The 20,573-nt window shown below is 40.8% G+C and overlaps 1 protein-coding gene across 3 annotated transcripts in view; it reads right to left on the reverse strand.

The window, feature by feature from the left end:
- Positions 1-1,268: 1,268 nt before the first annotated feature.
- Dll (homeotic protein distal-less) overlaps positions 1,269-20,573 on the reverse strand; it is an 81,459-nt gene continuing 62,154 nt past the window's right edge. For all 3 annotated transcript variants that reach the window (XM_025217265.2, XM_011632430.3, XM_011632429.3), the window contains exons 3-5: positions 9,006-9,177; positions 7,384-7,696; positions 1,269-6,373 (exon numbers count right to left, since the gene is read on the reverse strand). In XM_025217265.2, coding sequence (XP_025073050.1) covers positions 6,355-6,373; positions 7,384-7,696; positions 9,006-9,177 — 504 coding nt within the window. In that variant the 3' untranslated portion in view covers positions 1,269-6,354. The remainder of the gene's footprint in view (positions 6,374-7,383; positions 7,697-9,005; positions 9,178-20,573) is intronic.

Consider the following 20,573-nt stretch of genomic DNA (forward strand, 5'->3'; position numbering starts at 1 on the left):
TTTTGTCTGCCGCTCTCTCCCGCCCTTTCGTCCCTCTTTTGCGAGGTTTCCCGCGAGAGACTCCTCGCATTGTCGTACCGAGGTGGCCTCTCCGTCTTCCCTCCTCCTTTTTCTTTCTCTTCCCTTTTCCCTGTATATAAGTATAAGTTTACGTTTGGAAACCACGGGCCCACAAGGCCCGCCGGTATTCATCCCAACATCGGCATACCTTTTTCTGCCGCCACGGTCCCGCATGGACGAGCGGGCCTAGTCGCGCGTGGCGAACGACGGACCTCGGAATAAAGTACTCGTGGAGAAATGGAGCCGTTTTTACCAGATATTTTTCAATTTCCTAATGAGATACTTGGAAGCCAAGCTTGGTCAAATTAATTTAATCAAAGTTCGGTTGCACAAGTGTTTAAGTGAATTTTTTTTTCTTTTATCATATGAATAAAATATAGGAGATTTAATTACAAAAAATGAATCAGAATAAATTGGGATAATTCTTTTTATAAATGTAAAACCTTCGTTTAATAAAGCTCCAAGATCACACAACACGCGACTGCGACTAAACAGTCGTTTCCGTTCCCGGGCGAAATGTCCTCTTCGGGACGTGGAGTAGAAGCTCGCAAGAAGACGTAAGATACCGTGCGCCTTCAGCTTTGAGCGAAGATAGGAGTACAGTTATCCATAAAGTAGAGCATGCGTACGTTGGCTCTAGAGCGGCAGGTGGCTGCCGCTGAACAAAGAGACAAGAAGCAAAAAGAACGTGAGTCGTCATCTATCGAGGTAGTACGAGAGAGCTCTCGTTCACTGGGAAATGATTGAATCATTGAGATCATCACGATGTCCGCTCGTTACACGAAAATACGGTAATTTACGAAGGACATGCAATGTGCATCAATCGCCGATACGCTTCTTCTTGCGCTATCACAGAGAATACGATTCTGACATAGTAATTTCTTTTTTTCTAAATCGGCTTAATTATTATTTAATTGCAAAAAAAGATTTTTTATCATTAATCCGATCATTTTTAGCCAATTTAAGGATATTTATGTGTTTCTGGAAATGGAATTTCACATTTCTCAGAAACTCGTAAATTTTAGCATTATTACTAATTAAATAAAATTATTTCAATATTTTTTTTTATAAAAATTAACATAAAGCATTTAATATGTCATTTTAATAAATATGTCATTTTATATACTCACTTTATATACGTATTACATAAAATGAAGAATTACGTTGGGACAGGAACATATATGTATATGGAATGTTATGAGACGATGTTTTAAATTGAATTAATTAGTTATTATTCATATTTTATACAATAGTAATCATAATTAAGGTGTTTTAGTTCTCGTAATATTCTATATTCGTACAAGGGTACTCGGTAAAATCGATAAATTGGGGGTCTGCCGTATTATATGCTATATGTATATAGACGATTTTCTAGGCATCTCTTGTTTCCTCTGTCTCTTGTTTTTCGCATCTCTTTACATTCTTATCACAATATCGTATTTTACACAGATTCACTTACGGCTTACATGCTAAAGGGCCCCGGTGCAATATTTACAGACGTTCGGGGTTCGATCTGCCAGCCTCGCCGAGTCGATCGATCTCCGATGGCTTGCACCGAGACTAGTAACGCTAGTAAATTCTATGGACTTTTTATGTTGTTTATCATTCTCTCTCTCTCTCTCTCTCTCTCTCTCTCTCTCTCTCTCTCTCTCATTCTCGTGCACGCGTACTTTTTGTCACATTAAGTTCACACTCGTTTTCGCGTGCGGCGCTGTCATGATCCGCGTATTCGACGAAAGCGTAATAAAGGTGAGCCGCACGACTGATTTTGCACGCTGTTCATCGAAGCTGTCGGATCGACGTTTTTTTACGTCACAGAGATTAATGTCTCTTTCGCATTATTTCCTGAAAATCGTATACCTTTCTCGTAAACAGATTACGTTCGTAAAGATATATAAAGAAAATATAAATTACTTTTCGTTGTCCTATATTTCCCGAAGTTTTGTTTATTTCAAGTATCAAATGTAATGATATGTAGATTTGAGAATAGAGATCTTTGTACATAGAAAGTTAATTGATTTTTCTGACAACTGCAATTTCTCAGGAAATTCGGCATCAATCTCGACAACGATGATCAAACGCGCGCCTTGTCACTTCGACCACGCTCTATTGTTTTACGCTGTTTTTCGCATTTCCGGCTTTACACGTGATTTAGGAACTGAGGGGAGCTTCGTCTTAAATTATACACGCATACACGTTCTTATTGCACCGAATCAAAACGCAAGAATCCGTCCGAGAAGGCCGTCTCGTGCTTCCTAGTTTTTCGCAGCGCGGCTTGCGGTTAAATCTAACGGCACTTATTATTATACACGGGAGAGAATCGTCGCGTCGTTGTCGCCGTCGCCGTCGTCATCGTCATCATCGTCGTTGCCACCGGTGCATCCATCGCGTGCACTCGACGACGACGTTGAGCGTCACGACGTAGGAATTCCGCGTCGCCCCGACGCAGCGACATCGATCCCCGGACCGTAGTCTACCTTCTAGCTCGCCTTCCCTTTTTCCGCCGCGAGGTCTTTACGCAAGCACACGCGACGTAATCGCGTACCAGCGTTCAACAGCAAGCGCGGTCGACACGAGCGGAAGGACATAAAACTAGTTTTGTACTGTTCTCTTTGTGCACCATGGGGGCGAACCCGGCAGCCTAATCCGCCTCGAGTTTCCGCGCCGCGTTGACTTGCGCGGCGCCGACGTCCTCGTCGATTCCCGGGGAAAATCGGGGAAATCGGGGGAGATTTATACGGGTGCGTTACAAGTGAGATCTTGCGTACTCGATCGCCGATTCTGAAAGCAATTTTGAAAGCCGCTCTGGTATCTCGATTGACATTTGATTCACGATTGAGATAAATTATTACATCTTTATATAAAAATGTAATAAAAATTTGTTTTACGTTACGAGAATTATCATTGTATCATCGGAAATTCGACGCAACCATGAAAATCCTATTACAATTCCGCATAATCGATGGGACCATGTCGAATTTCAGTGATCTGATCTGGGATACGAAATATTTATAGAAGATTCAATGTTATGACAAGTATCTATGGAAATTAAGAATTTTCAATTTTCAGTGTTAAGTTTGAGTTACTGCATTAGAAGACGTACATAAGTTTAAAGAAGTTTATAGGTGTCATTTAATTTTTTCAGGCTTGAGAGCCGAGATGTGAACCGAGGCCTGACAGTGTCAGTGCACATCACGACCGACGTGCCAAACAGTAACAATCAGAGCAAAGAAAAAAAAATGGAATCAGGAAGGACAGGGACTGTGTGCGGCACCACTTCGTTCTCATGAGACGACCATTGTTGCACTGACGAGACTGTAGATGTAGGTCAGCGGTGGGGCTCGCCCGATCCTCCCAGTTTCCCGCGGTTGCAAGCCACAGTTGTCGTTTTTGCGGTTTGCCATCGCCTCTTGGAAAGCTAGATATTGTGCGACGCAAAATGGCAAGGGTGACCCAACATGGCCGACAGAGGACGGCGAGGAAGAAACAGCGTGCAACAGTTCGCCGCAACTCGACTTACAGCGTGAAGCCCACGTTCTGCCTGACAGAATTCTGACAGAGTTTGAACATAAACCGCTTGCGGCGGAAAAGAATAGGAGATGCTACTTAGAAAAAAACCTTGGTAATTCAAACGAATCGTAGAAGTTACATTTTCATAGGCAGCAAATCGTTTTATTTGACTTACCATTAATTTACGAAAGATTTCTTTCAGTTTATTCACCGTACAATTTAAAATTTTACGCAAAATGTATACTTAATAAAGTAATAATTTTGTAAACAGATATATAAATAAATAAATATTTTAAAATTACGTTTTAAAATAAAAATTCTTGATTCATTAATCCATTACGTAAAATATTGCAAATGAGCGAAAATCAAGCGGATTGCGATGTTAGACTATAGAAGGAGACTACAATTTGGATTAGCTGATGAATGTCGAAATCAGAGCGAGTCTTCTTTTTCCGAAATTCTTAGCGTACTTAAACATCGATGGCATTCCGCGTGTCACCAACAGAGATAATAATCTTTCTCCGGCTCGCTCCTCCAACTGTTTGTTCCTCCGTTCATCTCTCGCGTATTATTCTCTTCTTCGGAGGAGGCCTCCGGCCAGTTGCCTCATCCGGGAAGGAGGGACCGGTGATTACAGCGAGCCACCGTGATTGCCGAGATCGTTTGACTCACGAAAATGTCATTAGGATTTCATTACTTCCAACCGCCTTGAGGAACGACTGCTCAACGAGTTTATGCAACGTTGTCTCTCCGTCCCCCTTCCCTTCTTTCCCCTTCCCCATCGCTCCTTTTCCTCGCCTGTCTTCCCGGAGAGACTTCGCCAACCCTGTCGTTCTTCACCATCTATCGCGCGAGATCTAGCCCGTGCACGAAGTAGGTCAATCGCACTCGCGGTTGTTGGGCAACTGTCACAAAGGATCGACCGACCTAACGTCATCGGCAATTGACATTTGCGAGGAGATAGAAATTGGTTTTTAGAGATGCACGATTGTGCCAGACCGGAGTTGATTCAGAAAGGTGACGAAAATATCGGGTCGATCGAGCCGCATTGAAAAGAATCACGCGACCTGATTCCGTTGTTCGCTAGAGTTTGTTACGCTTGCCCCGGACATAATTACCAGAGACGAGCGCCGGATGTAGGCCAGGGATCTTAAATCTGGTCCGTGTTCTTTTCGATTTTTCATATTACAATATCATTATCGCCACTATTATACCATCGCATTAGTTTCGGTAATCGTCAGAACTCGTTAAGTTTAGACAAGTAACAGGAACTATGCAAGTTTATATCTTTATCATCCAAATAAAGGGCTCGGGAAAAACAATTTTTATTTGTCATATTAATAAATTTTTTTACACTTGTTTGTCAACGTTGATACAAGTTAACTTTAATTAAATTGAAATTTAAACGGGAATTCTGATTATCAAACTTCACGATTCATTCTGAAAAACATTGCGATTGTATGTAAGAATAATAGTGGCACTATGAAAACTAAAAACCTCAAATTTAATTTTTCACACATAAAAGGTACCAATTATAAAATTAAATTAAATTATAAAATATTTCAATATTAAATCAAGGTATAAAGAATAAACAAAAAATGAAAAATAAAATAAAATATTTTCCAGTGGACAGATTATAAATTTGAGGCTTCTAATTTCTAGAAATAAAATGAATTAACATCTAATTGTAATGGTTGATGGTAACGTCGATTCAATATCTTTTCATAGGAAATTATTGTATCGCGTAAATTGTTTATTTGATTAACCGTAGCGATTAAATTCGGTATGCAATTCCACGCTTGACAAACGGCGGACAACAACATTTTCACAATGAAAACAATTACATAGAGGCAATCTCTGCTTATAATTAACCGTAATAATCAAATTAGATCCGATGCACGCAATCACGGCGGTCGACACGAACAGACATGTAGAGAAGCCGTTTTATTTCCCGGGAAAAAAGATTCCTCGCGACTATCATTTTTGCGACAACGATTACTTGCCAAACACGAAAAGCGTTACAGTCGTGACAATCACTCAATCATACGCGAAGCGTTACAAGTACCCTCCAACTCGTAAATCGAACTTCAAGATCATCAATGATCGACGTCGTTCCACGGAGAACTCGCATCACGAATGGTCACGGGTCGATTTTCGGCGATTTCGCTTCGTAAATCACTCTGTTATATCATTATTTATCATCTTTTTTACAACGTACTTTTTTTTTACTTCACCGTACGACGACGTCGCTCCTGTCTTCCTCCAATTAACGTCGATTCCAGCTCGAGAAGGAAATGTCTCACAGAGCACAACGAAACGACGCGCACCGAGAAACAACGTCACTAATCAGTTAAAAATCACTCGATGCACGAATCGTTCGCACGAATGACTTCCGATTCTCCGCGACGCTGTAGTCGTCAGTCCACGCTGGAAACTGAGGCGTCGTTCCTCTTTGTCAGCTTTGAAGAAGCGTCTATATTCGTCGCCGATTGGCATTCGTGGTTGCATCTTTCTCGTCTGATTAGTATTATTATTATTAATATTTTGCTAAGGGGCGTGTATCACACACAACGTCGCACTGTTCGTACCGCTCTCACTTCGACGAACGGCCCGCACGGATACCGGCATGCGGGTTTCATTAGACGATTAAAAACAATATTAACATTCAATTTTCCTCGCAAGAGGCGCTACACGTATTCACACTTTGGGGCGGAACCGCTGGGATACGTTCGCGATGCCACGAAGAGATTGGGTCATCTGAACTCAGTTCAAGGGATATCTTCGTTAAACCGCTGGCCATACTCTGCAAAAAACACAGACAACCATTCGGTTAGAAAACGTTAAAATGTACAACGAGAGATTTTGCGAAATTTCAGAAGCAATCAATATTAAGCTGTTACTTCATCAAACCGATATTGTACGTGAGTAAAAACTTAACTGCTGGCATTTTAATAATTAACTAACTTTAAGTTGAGAGTGTACCAGTATATTGCGTCTTTTGCGGTATAAATCTATAGATATACATATCTATCTTGCATCGCATATGTATTTTTTTTTTTATACGTTCGGCTCCTGTGTGGTTTAGGTCGATTATTATTACTATTAAAGAGATATGCGGTAACTTTGAAGCTTCCGGAATCACAGCGCGATGTGATGATGAATATTCGCGGCAAGGCGAGTGAGGTAAATTTGTCGTGTCATGTTGGTTCTCAGTGAATAGGAGAAACGTCCAACATATCCCAAGGGGACACGTGACTGGCAGTACCAGTTTGCATTGAGGTACGTTGATTGACGCGTCGCACTTTAATTTTAAATTGAATATGTCTATGATTGAGTATCGAAGTATTCATTTGTGTACTATTCATTTGTGCCCACATAGAAATTACTAATACGAATTATAGCAGCTACAATGACAAAGCTATGTAGATATTTAAGGAACGCGTTCTCTCATTGTACGTGAAACACGATAAATGTTCCATAACTTGAAACGCGATTCACCTTACGTTTTCAATTATTTTCATCTTTTAAATAGTGTCAACGAACAAAATTCGAAATATAAATGTTACATAATTCATGTAATTATAATATTTCAAATTTTATTTACAATGTTCTTCTATAGCTGTGGTTAACATCATTATCAGTTTCAATCTCAGATCACAAATTTAATGTATTCTTATTTTCAACAATACAATGATACCACAGTTAAGAACTATCTTAGATGCATCAATTTCGCAATAATCTCTAACTTCCGAAGGCAATGCATCAAGCCATTACCATGTCAATCCATTCGCAATTCGGAGAAGCAGCACTTACGTGAGTAGTCCGGGGTTGGGGTCCGCCTGATACCAGGAATACTGCGGCATGTAACCCGCGTGATGCGGCGGCGGTGGCGGTGGCGGTGGATGATGCCCGGCCGTGTGCGGATGATGATGGGAGTGGGGTGGCGCGTGTGGATGCGGATGGTGCTTCATCTCGCCCGGCCAGGAGGGTGCCGGTGGGCTCTCGTTGTGCTGAGGCGACATCTCGCTTCCGGGGCTCGAGCTCCCGGGGGTGTGACCGCCGCCCCCGCCGCCCATGCCGCCGAGGTAACCCGTCGTCGGGCTGCCCGACACGGAACTTCCGCCCCCTGAAACACAAACGCGAAACGGGAACCGTTTCAGAACCGCTCCGAATCTCGCGGCCGTCGTCGTCGCCGCCGCTGCCGCCGCCGTCGTCATATTCAGCTGTGTCGCTGTGTTGCTGCACATGCAGCTGCGTGCGCCTGAATGGAACCGGCGTCGCAAATTGTATTAATCGAGCGAGGGAGCGGTATTGTGCGCTAATGCATCTGGTGGTTGTTACGAGATGGGAAAGAGTTTTCACAGGGTAGTCGCGCGTTCGATTTCGAGCTCTAAGTTGAGTCGGGGTTTGTTCGGAGAACAGGAGCGTGTACATATAGTTCATCCCCTGACTGCACGTCACGTTTCCGTGACATTCCGCCATTTAGAAGCGCTCCGATTTTTATCTTTTCCGAAACTTTCTATTACCTTGATGCTATTCTTAAACACGGGATTATTACAATATTGCATTTATGAGTGTAAGTAATGAGATACATTATAAAATGTATATATGTATTCATATTCGTTGATATATATTGTTGCAATTTTCCGAGAAAAAAAAATCCAAGAAAAAAGTATAAAATCAGTTTAATATTCAAGTAATAAAAAATATATTGAAAAAATTAAATTATATAACGAAACTGTTCGTATATAAGAATAAAACTTATACATCTTATACGTTGATGTGCTTCGGGCACTTATATACAAAATGCAATTGGGAACGGATGCTTGCCTCTAATATCGCTATAAAAGAGTGGCACTCCTAGCAAGAGAAATTTCTCAAGATGGGGTTAATTGTGTTGGCCGCGTCTTTCGTAGAGCATTTCCGGATAAATCACTCGCAAGTCAAAGAGATTACCGTTAGTGGCAGAAAGAGATCAGTGAGATGAGGCAAACGGTTTTCGTCGGCGATATAGGCGGTGGCAAAGTAAGGTATTCGCGCGATAAAAAACGCGCACCGCGAAAATTGCATCGGATTATTAGTATTGTAATTACGAAGCAAAGTGACGTTCGTGGAGATTGGCAGCGGCGATGCGGTAAAGTGATGGAGAGTAGTCCCGTCAAGTGCGCAATCATCGCGCACGTTCACCAGTGACATTCAATTAACGCCCATGGACATTTGCCTAATTAAAAATGCGCGAGTGATCGCGTTCGCGAAAATAAATCGGGTGACCGTAAGAATGATTCAATCAATGATAGATCAATCAAACGCACGTTTCTTCAAGGCTTCAATTGAATGTATAATGGAATAGATTTCTTTGTCGCGCGAGTATTTTTTTTTATTTCATTTTTTAATATATATTTTATTTATGTAATAGTAAGGTGACTTATACATACCTCCTTGCATAAGACTTCCGGGTTGACCAGGTTGAGGGGATGGTCCACCAGGTAGAGCGGTTCCACCCGCCAGGAGACTGCCATGCTGGCCACCACCACCACCCCCGCTTTGCTGTGCTGCTTTCATCATCTTCTTATACTTACTCCTTCTGTTTTGGAACCAGATTTTCACCTGTAAAAAAAATCGATTTTAGAGATAAATATTATTATATTAGATAAATATTATAAATGTGAACATGAAGTAAGAAATTTTATTATATATTTATGCTCTTGTCAACAATGTTGGACTTTTTTATTTCAGAACTCTAACGATAATAAGTATGAATAATCTTATCTTATATTAATTAAGTCGTTGTCCTTCATTTTGTCATGAAGATAACTTCCGTCAACTTTCTAAAAGTATTAGATAAGCAAAAAAGATAAAAGAAAATTTTGCAGAAATAAAAAATTATTGTAACTGAATAGTATATATGAGTTTATTATATATCATGTTGAATACTTATTAAATGTTTATAAGCATAATATTTACGTATATTACATCATATTTCTATGCGAATATATTACTTAATACAGAATTACTTATCATATTTATCATATTTTTTCAAAGTGTTGTCGCGTTTATGCATTTATATAACGATAATTAATTTTTTAACTCATTAGAAGATTTGAATATTAATTCATTATATGATATTAATGTCTTAGCATATTTTAATAACATAAATCATCTCGTAATGTCGTGATGTTTGGTCACACGCAAGATATTATAATATTTACAAATAATATAATATAATGCAAATACATCGACACTAATCACATTAAATATACAATCATCACATTGCTTATAAATGCTATTATATTTTTATTATTATGTTAATTATCAATGTGTTGTTGTCTCGCATTGTTAAGCCATTCTTGGAACATCAGGCAGGTTCGTAAAAATATCACGGGAATGGGATCGCAAAAGATTTCTTCGAGATACATCGTCCGATTATCGATGCGCGACTGGAAATACATTTCACAACCGCGCGATGCGCAAAAGCATGCCTGAGTCTAATCCGATGCTTCGCATCATCGCATCGTACTGCCGGGTTAGACTCGGTGGCGAAGACGAAGGAAAAAAAAAAAATAAATAAAAAGAAACGCTCACTGCGTTTCGTAATCGTCGTTTCTTTTGCCTCCTCTGTACGATGCATAGAATCGCAGCGGCAAGCAGCTTCGTCGTCCTGCGGCGCGTATACCGGTGCGCACGCGCAACCGCTAGGATTGCACATGCGGTATTTTTTTTGTCTCAGCATCCGCACACATGCACCACGCGCATGTGACGTGCTGGCTCGATCTTACGTAACCCCGCCGCGCGTAGCTAAGTGTGTACGTGTACAGGAATACGCGAGGTATACCCGCGTTTTGCACGACAGCCTGAATCGAAGCCATATGTTCGGACACATCGTCGGAATTGGTTCGCAAAAGAAATCCTTCAACGCTGAAAACAAGCTCCTTTACTTCTCCCACTTTTGCGCGATATTACCTCTTCCGTTTTATTTAATAAAAATAGCTCTGCATTTGATTTTACCTAATTATTTTAGGATTTTTTTACCAATTTTAAGATACATGTATATTTCTTCTTTTTTTTTTTTTCGTTCATTAGCTGCGTCAAGATAAGTCATTTAATCTCTGCAAATATAATGTTTCTCATATCGGAATGATTACCGCTTATTAATTTATTGTTACTTTTAGATGCTTTCCACACGCGTAGTCTTCTGTCCCTGAAATATTCATGATTCCGTTATTTTACCGCGCGATTTGGAGGGGTATTCGGCTACGCCGGATGACTTGAACGAAAACAGAGAGAGACATGCCTTTTTATTAATAGTACACCACGCCTAATGACTTTTTAACGAGCCTATCCGCTACAAACCGGGCTTACTCGATATTCCACCGCCACGTCGATCAAACGCTGCGATCATAAAACGCGTGATGAATACAGTGAATACGCGCCTCTATTCACCAGGCACAAGAAATATTTTTTCACAATTAAAAATTACTTTCCTTTCACGGTCTTAATCTTAGCTCCGTCGAACAATGCTTTCGCGGAATATAAATTATAAGATAAATTATACCGTTATGTATGTACATATATGCGGCTGTATATTAATTATTAAGCTGACGAGAAAGAAATCCTTTATCGCGAAAACGCGCGCGAGCAAAAAGATTAACAATTAAACGTTCTTACTTTTTAGTCATTTGTTTAATTAGCATGACATTTACCTGAGCAAGCTTTCGAACACTTTAGCATCGATGATAAAATTATTCTTCCTTATAAAATATGATAGAACGATATGTAAATATACGTTTTCTTGCAATTAAGTGAATCTGTTCTTTACTTTTAATGAACTCTGTACGATGTTGCTACTATTCCACATGATGCATTTCAACCGCCTGACTCCCTATCCTTTGATATCTTCCTCCCCTTTCATCTGGGCAAATCGACTTAGTTAATTAAAGTAACCGTCCAGCTGTTGATTGACGTTCAAGGTGTAAAAAAGTTGATATAAACGATATGAACGTATGTATGAGTACGCTGTCTCATAGACTATTGCGCAATGGAAGAATTATATACTGACGTGGTGAATGATATGGGTCGATTAAACAATTGTTTTTTTAGCGATATAAGTGTCAAATAAGATCACAAAAGATAAAAACAGAAATTGATTTCAGAACATTTCGATCAATTGCAATTCTATATCGAACAAATAAAAAGTCGTGAAATAATTAAAATAGAAGAACATTTTTACAGTTATATAGATTTATATTTTTATAATATTCTAAACAAAACATAAAAGAAATTTACAATAATAAAAACAATATATTCATCAATTTGTTATGCAAAAATCTCATTTTTCGCGCGTTTTCCTAAAATGCAATATGGATAATTCAGAATGGATTGAAAATTAAATCAAAATAAACCGGTAGACACGATTTTATATATAAACATTAAAAAACAAAAATAAAATATACTTTTTATGAAACACATATCATCATTTTATTGAAAGCTTCGCTTTCAATAAAAACATAGCACGAGTTATCGAAAGAAACATTTCGACTCACAAAGCATACATGTATATTTATAAAATATTCCAATTTTCTCTCTTTAATTTAAATGACAGATTTTTTTTTATTAATTGATTTAGTACCAACATTTTTCCAAATAAAATATCTATTTTAAATGCCTATTTTAAATGTATTGAAGAAACAATTATACTAAAAGTGATGAGTGCAAAAAGTATGTGCCTGATTCATCTGATACTTAAGGAAAAATCGGTTTTCGACTCTTCCAAACACCTGTCGTTAGAACATCTGAGACATCCTATGCATACGAGTATTCATTTGTAAAAAATATGCCGCGGCCAACATCAGCAGCCCCTAGTCGGCAAGCGTGTGCCCGGCGTGCCGGCGCAAATAAATCTCTTTCTAATTGCTCGCTGAAAAACCCGGCCGCGGTTGCGTTGAGTAGAGATGGCGCCCGACAAAGGCCAGCAGCGCTAAAACTCGATTTCGACGTGCTTTATTTCGCTCAACTGGCCGGTCAACCTGGCCAGCCGAGAAGAACGGATTGCGTTCGCCGGGCGCGGCGGTTTGTTTATTGATATTTACAGCCGACGTTGACAGGGCACGACGCGCATCGACGGTAAGGGATGCGCCTTCGCTCGCGAGGAGGGGCATAATATTGGAGGGGTTTGTCTTTTTTTGAGCCGCCGGCGGCTCCTCTCTCGCGGGAACGGCATGCGGGATATATTTACGTGTGTCGGCGCGCTCGGCGCAAAGCCTTTAATTAATATCTTTTTTCCAAGTGTCGTCAAAGCACGTTAGACACTCATACGAGTGGTTCTTCTTGTTATCGCCCTATTTGGAGAATCGGACCAACGAGTAATGATTATGTGTTATTTGCCGTAACCAAAGACAAGATATACGTTTGATTTTTCATTAATTATTTATCATAAAACTGATTTTTAAGAATATTGAAACTACGTCATCAACTGCTATTTAATTGTTATATAACATATATTCGTTGCTATATCAATGTCATATGTAATCTTCTCCTACAAGTTCGTCAATGAAGTTGATGGGGAAAGTTCTGAAACGCGTGTGAAAATATAAAGTTTTATGGTGCGAAATGCAGTTGAAAATAATAATAATAGTTCTCTTGCCGTGAGTACGACGACAAGCTCGGTCGTCAGTGATTTATTACTTCTTGTGCTACTCATTATCTCTTACTAACATTCTTTCTATCAAATCTTTCCCACAATTTGCTTGAAAGAGAAAAATGTCATCTTTAAGAAATTTAAGGGCATGTTTGCCGAGAAGATTTTGTTTTACGTAAAATATTCTTCGAGAATTTCTAGTAACTAATTTATTTAATTTCTATCATACATATATATATAATTAACAATATTTTCATAATATATTATTTTCGCATATAGACAAATCCATTGACAATCTATATTTATCTTCACTTAATTTCTAACATTGATTTCATAAAAATATAAAGTATTTTCTGTATAGCCCACATATGAAGAAGCTACACCGGGTGTTAAGAGTAACTGAAGAAATAAATCAAATTACACTTCGAGAGTGAATCATAGAGCCGTCGGTTGGCCGGGAGGTAGCAATCAAAAACGCTTTATACTCCAGCAGCTCCAACAACGAGCGACGCAGGCATGAGGCGTCGAGCGGAATCTTCGCGTCGCACGAGTTAAAGGAAGAATACCGAACGAGCGAGCAAAGGGATACGAATGCACCCTGACGCCGACGGGCACCGGCAGGCACGGTGGCAAGCTGTCGTTATCTCTCGGTTGAACTTAGACGCGCGTGTTACGTGGTTTTCTGCGCGTCGAATGGCCGTCGGGCGGCCGCGCGCGAGCGAGCGAGCAAAAATTGCGCCGGAGCAGCCGGTGGTCGCCTCACCTCGCCTCGTCCCGTCTCGCCTCGTGAGGGCAAAAAGAGGAAGCGAGGACGCCGTTGCTGCCGGACCGATGATGTTGTCGCGGCCACAGCGACGGGGGCTTCCGACGTCGCCGCGGGCGAGGAACTCGGTAACAGTCCACGCTGTCGATATCGCTGATGCATACTCAATGAGCGACGGATCGTCGCCCGGAGGACGAAGGGGACGGAAGAGGATGCCAGCGGGCAGGGGACGAGGGGGGGGGGGGGGGCAGGTTGCGATTGAGGGGACAGGTAAGATTTTTAGACGAAAAAGTGCAGCGCGAATCGAAGGCGATGCTGTTTAATATGTATGAGTAGCATCTAGGAGTAATATTATCTCTGTATAAATGGAAACGCTCCCACCGCGATTCGATCCGCGTCGGGGCTGCATCCTTGGATCGCGATGCAACTCGATGATTTGAAGTCCCTACGTCTAATATGAGGGGAGATTGCGGAAGGATGAGTCTTTAGAAATTGCAACTTTCTTTTTGGATGGCTGAAAACGCGTCAAGTTTCAGATCGTTGCAAAGACATGTTTTGAACATTTCTTAACTAATATTAATTTATTTCAAAAAATATAGCGTAAATAAAATGTAAATCCATCCAGAAAGTATTTCAACTTTATTTATCGTATTTATCTATATCTTTTTTATGGTTTTTTTGCATAATGTAAGTCGATTGAATCGATAAAGTTTGTACTCTCTGTCAATATTGGCTGAGATAATACTTAGCGTCACTGGACTCACTGGACTAAGTTGAAAAAATTAAAATGATGTGACATAATTAGTATTTGCGTAAATATGGTAAAAAATGCGCATTAATAATGATAAATTCCAGGAATCATGTGTTATCTACATTGTCTGTTATCACTGCGCGATCGGTGCATTTTATAGAAACGTTGATCAGCAGTGCTCTTATTATTAATTAAATTTAATTATTAATAAAGTCGAATAGATCAATCTGCAAACGCGTTAAATTCTGTTAAAATTTAATTTAGCAAATTATGTCAACATATATCACCCAATGGTACCCAATTACACTGTGCGTGATATATGTTCTCCATTGCTGATCTCATCGTAACTCATTCATTGAAATGAAGACTGATCGAAATGAAGACTGGACAATTAAATACAATTACAACGACTGTGATGACGGAGTGACTAATGATACAATATAAACTCAATAAAATAGTTCACAGTCATAATATTTGAAATATGCTTCTATAATAAATAATGCGAAATAATAATCAATTATTAAATGCATCTATAAAATAAAAATAAAATTTTTTGTAAATATTTTAATAATGATAGCATATGATTTATTACACAAATAAATGAAATAATTGTTAACCAGCGATGACATCGGGATGTTTAAAAATCACGAACGAATTCAAATCGTGATACGCGAATTATACATCGAGCGCTCAGCTTCTCACGTAGGAATCCATGCGAAATTGAAAGTTATATTGCAGTGTTATGTCGCACGTTGATTCGGGTTATTTCTGGCGGCGGGTCGATCCCCCTTCATACAGTGGGACCCCCGTCGGCACGTTCTGAATGATCCAATCTGTCCGCACAATAAATAATCACGCGTATCGGTACGACCTACCTGTGGCCGAAAGCCGTAACAAACTAATCCGTCATCGGTGCCCGACGCCGGTGCACTTAGCCTGAGAATTTTCTGCGAGCTTCAATCACGCAGCATAGAAAGAGTGCACGATGAGGTGATCACCCTCGTCCGTGCTCTTTATACGATCTAAGTAAGTAGATCAACGAGCGTACATCTGATAGCGCCGAATTAGCAGTGCACTTGTTTGCACGTAAAAGAGATGAAGATGAGAAGGAGATAGTGTCTCTACAAATACAGATCAGAATAGAAAATTTTGATTCATTCTAATAGCGCGCTCAACTTTGGTTTCACACGGTTGCTCGCAGAGTACACTAAAAGATATAAAATGAAGATATAATAATTATTTTTTATCTTTCAGTGCCGATATTCGAAAAATGCACAAATTTGCCTAAATTTTTTAACGTTTCCTCATATCTCGCTAATATATTCGAAATCACTCTTAGACGCAGCTGGATAACATATGTCGCATATTTCGAGAAGGACAGTCGCTCGGCGGATATCATAAGCGTTTACATTTCCAACTATCGGCTGGGTGAAGAGGGTATGGGGGAGTAGGAGGTCAGGGAGAATAATAACAGCCGTGTAAATGCGTCACTAGGGCCCCGTTCGTTCGCATAATGTTATAATGCTTTTTTTTTTTTTTTTTTTTTATTTCGCTCGCCTGCTCACTCCTACAATGCAACGTCGACCCCTCCGCCCCCACGTTTCTCTCGTCATTATGCCGGGGCCCCTCGCTGCTTCGGCGGTTCCCACTTCCTGCCTGGCATCGGTGATGCGCAGTGCCACCTTAACAACGAAATTCCCCAACGGTGCAGCGGTCCTCCTCGCTTTTGTTTCGTTCACGGTTGTTTCTTTTGTATGTATGACCGCGAACATAGCGGGAAAGTTCGCGTCGGAATCCGGCGATGATATAAAAGGAATTATAGATGTTATCAAGCGGCATGATTCGCGTGTTTCATGGAGTCCGCGTCCAGATTTCAGCTAAGCTCTTCAACTTCTTGCATGGCGGATTACATCCTCATAATCCGAAGGACGATCTTGATCTCCTATCATCCCTCATGCCACGCTCGCGCGATGCTCAAAGGCACATTAATTAAGTAGCAAGCCACTAGTTAATATCTTTCAACGAAATATCGTAATGAAAAAGGTAAGCCAAGCGCGAGCTTGCCTTCTACCTGACTTGTCCCTACCGGTTTACTTATCACGCCACGCAACACGCGAGAGCCTTACTATTTTTCTCGTGTGATAATAGGACTTCGAACGATGGCCGGCCGCCGCGTCGCCTCGCGTACAATGCTGCTCGCAATCATCTCTATCGTTTTGTCAGCCGTTCGCGACACAAAGCCGCGCGTGTGCTGGCTTTTGTCCGGTGAAATCTTAATCGGAAGCGCGATTATCGCGGTATCGTTATTATATGCTTCGCGTACTCTGCGTCCGCTCTGCTCCGCTCCGCGCCGCGGCGCGGCGCGAGGTCGCCGCGAAGAGACGAAAAGTGGTTGAAATCGAAACGCAATTCCGTAGTGGGCTCACGTGCCGCGAACAACGGTGACATCGTGACGAGCGGAATACCGTGTCGCACGGAGCGGTACAACACCGTCACCGTTCCTTTGTACCGTCGCCATTTGTTATTTTGTACATATTCATAACGGCGTTACATCACACCAGCGCTTACCGATGCATTCTCTCGCTCCTATTGCCTTTTTTTTTGCCTCTCCCGGTATTTTTCCCTGCTTTCCGTTTCCATGTCCACGGATACCAATCAGTGGTTGTCATCCATCAATGTCCGCCGTTGATGCGTTTCGCGCGGATTTATTAGATCCTGAGGAATGACCGTGCAGAAACAGTGCTGGCCACGTTGCAATTAAAATGCGATTAATGCGCTGCGAGCGTATCGAGTCACTGATTTTTGCCGTGGTAAACGTTTTTCAAGAGGTTCGTTACTAATTGTTCAGATCTGCAGCATAAAATATGCTGTAAGAGATTACATGTATACGGATACGTTCGTTAAAAAGTCAGATCTGAATTCATATTTTCCATGAGTTTATATTCTATGCTCAAATAATTCAAATTAGTATTGTGTACGTTATATAATTTTTCCCTTATGAAGAAACATTACTTCCCTAGAGATAACTGCAAGATAACTTATTATTTTTCAAAGGCAGTTAATTTTATTTCTAAAGGCATATATTGCGAGAAAGCGTAAGAAAATCGAATTAATTTTCACAATTAGTAACATCCTTTGAGGAAGCCTGAACTTTCCTAACTTCCTGCATGCGATACCAATAAATTTTCATTATTTTAATTACGTTTTTGATCAATCCGTATTTCCTTTAATCAAATCAGAGCTCTTTCGCATCGCGTAGAGCACCGTGGCGCGCGCGTATAAATCCCGATGAAATGTTACTTATTCCCTTGGCTTTCAGCGCGAGTTTGCGCGACGCAGGATCAGCCGCAACCTGTGGTCCTGCGTTACGTGAGAAATCTTCGGGCACCGTTATTGTATATCGCGCCGGCTGTCGTTCGCAAGACACAAAGACTCTATTCATTCGCGTGCAATTGCATGTGTAAGAACCGATCCTGACTTCCATCACACCGTGCGTCACTTCGCGCTATCCTCTCCTATCCGACAAACACCTCCTCCTTGCTCGCTCAACCTCGTTACCGCGTTACATCGCGGCGGAAAAGAATTCGCAGCGAGCCGAAAGCAATACGCGTCCGACTCCGTAAAATCGCGGAGTAAAATTGCGGTCTTCCGATCGAAAACCGCAAATGAACATTAACGGCACGAAAACGGAATTCGGGTTAATGTCTGCCGTCTGCGTCGTGTAACTGTCGGTCAATCGTAGAATCGTAACTTACTTGAGCACAGACGATTATTCATTTCGGAGTTACATTGTTAACGGTTATCAATCTTTCCATTATGTCAAGATTAATAGGGCGATAGTATTTTTATGACACGAGTTATTAATTTTATAGGGTTATTAATATTAATTAGCATCCCTTTATTGCTTGCGATAATTGAGATGTAATGATTTACAGATTTACATGATTCTTCCATTGAAAATGACATTACAATGGAACATTATACTTATTGAGCCAAAATAAAAGACGTTGAAACTTTAATTTACGAGGAGAATATGCAAAATTAATATGTAAATTGTAATTAATGTAAATGATTAATATTTAAATTATGACACATAAGTGTTATAAAGAACTATACGTTAAAGAAAAATTTATTCTTTTTTTCTTTTTCTTAAATAATGAAAGTAACGAAAAATAGAATTGATATGATTTATCAATACTAAAATCGATGTATAGCGATTTCAACAAGTGACCCAGCGTGGAATCAGGCCGGACGCATTTTTTTCAATGTATAATAACAACGCATTTGGAGAAGCGTTGGTTAAGACCACGCGAATGGCTCTTCTTCGCAATTTTCACGATAGACACAACGCGGGACTTGACGGACATTCCCATGTCCGTATTCTCGCGAGTTTCCACGAGCCGGAATAAGTCCTCGTTTGTAGGTGGGTACCTTCGTCACGGTGAGCGGTTCGCAGCATGGTTTACCGGACAATCGTGGTGGATGCGCTCGAGGACGATGAGCGGAGACAGGACAGAAGAGAGGAAGAGAGAGATAGAGAGAAGGAGAAAGAGAGAAAGAATAAATCGGAAGGAGGGGGAAAAAATAGAGGGAGAGAGGCCGGGGAAAACAGAGAAGACAGACAATCAGAGGAGAGAAAGAGGAAAGAAAGAAAGAAAGAAAAAGAGAGAAGGAGAGAAGGGACCTTCTTCTTGGTAGCGGCCACGGAGGAAGAGAGCGAGGGATCACCATGCACACAGGGACGCGAGGGGAGCGAGGAGAATGTCGTGCTGTGCTCATCGAGGTGTAGATCCTCGTCCCCTGGGTCGTTCCTACGCCGTGGTCAGCGTCCCACTAAGCCACGGTCACGTTTACGTTGTCGCTTCAACCGCGTCTAAACCGTTGTCGTATGTGGCAACGTTAATCTTACTCGATCTTACGCGATCATCAGGATTTGTGCCGTCTTTCCGGTGAGCGACCGGTTTTCCGCCGTTATGTGATAAATTGCGTCGGTAGAATATTAGCACATACCATCGAATATATATTGCTCGCGGCATACAAGTACATGAATGGAAGTTCATAAACACGGGATCATTACAGCCTCCATAAAAGCATAAGATATGTTGGTCGTATTAAAAAAGAAAAAAAAAACGTATCTCTCCGCATCTCTTTGCAGCAAAATTTCACCATTAATTTTTCTTACAGAACTCAGCGACTAAAATTCATTCGACGATGTTACGAATTCCGTGACTTCTCTCTCTTTCATATTTGCATTACAAGTGTGCTATTATGCCAAAAGTTTCACGCTTGCATTTCAGCGAAACTTGGCACTCGGCTTGCCCCTTCCATTAAAACGACAATGAGGTGACTTTCGACGACGAGACGGAACAATACGAGAGTATCTTGATCTATCTCTCGGAACGCAACAACTAGAGTGACCCCTTCGCGCGAATACCTACGGTATCCCTGAACACGTAGTCCTTGTCGTGCGATAAAATCGTTTACGCTGCACCAAAAGTTTCGCTTCGGCGAGCGCCTCGTGCTTCGAATCGCACCTGGCGCGAAGTAGCAGGTTGTCGAGCGGCTGTAGAGCCGATCGGTACCGCGAAACATTACGGAAGAATTAATATACATCGCTACGTGAATCAAAAATATGGTAATAGAATGAAAAATAAAATAGGCGTGCGACATTACGACTCATCAAATTATATCCTAATAAAAATTATTAGTATAAGGAATAATAATAAAGAAAATTTCCTTATGTATAACTCGAAAATTAAAGCTGAAATTATCGATGGAATATATCACATCTTTGAGTGCTGGGAAAATTTTCAGCTAAATCATCCAAACTTCAAATCTTTTACTACAACTTAATA

The sequence above is a fragment of the Pogonomyrmex barbatus genome, unplaced genomic scaffold (assembly GCF_055798465.1).
Source record: "Pogonomyrmex barbatus isolate J1 unplaced genomic scaffold, ASM5579846v1 scaffold6, whole genome shotgun sequence".
In the NCBI taxonomy this organism is placed as follows: Eukaryota; Metazoa; Arthropoda; class Insecta; order Hymenoptera; family Formicidae; genus Pogonomyrmex; species Pogonomyrmex barbatus.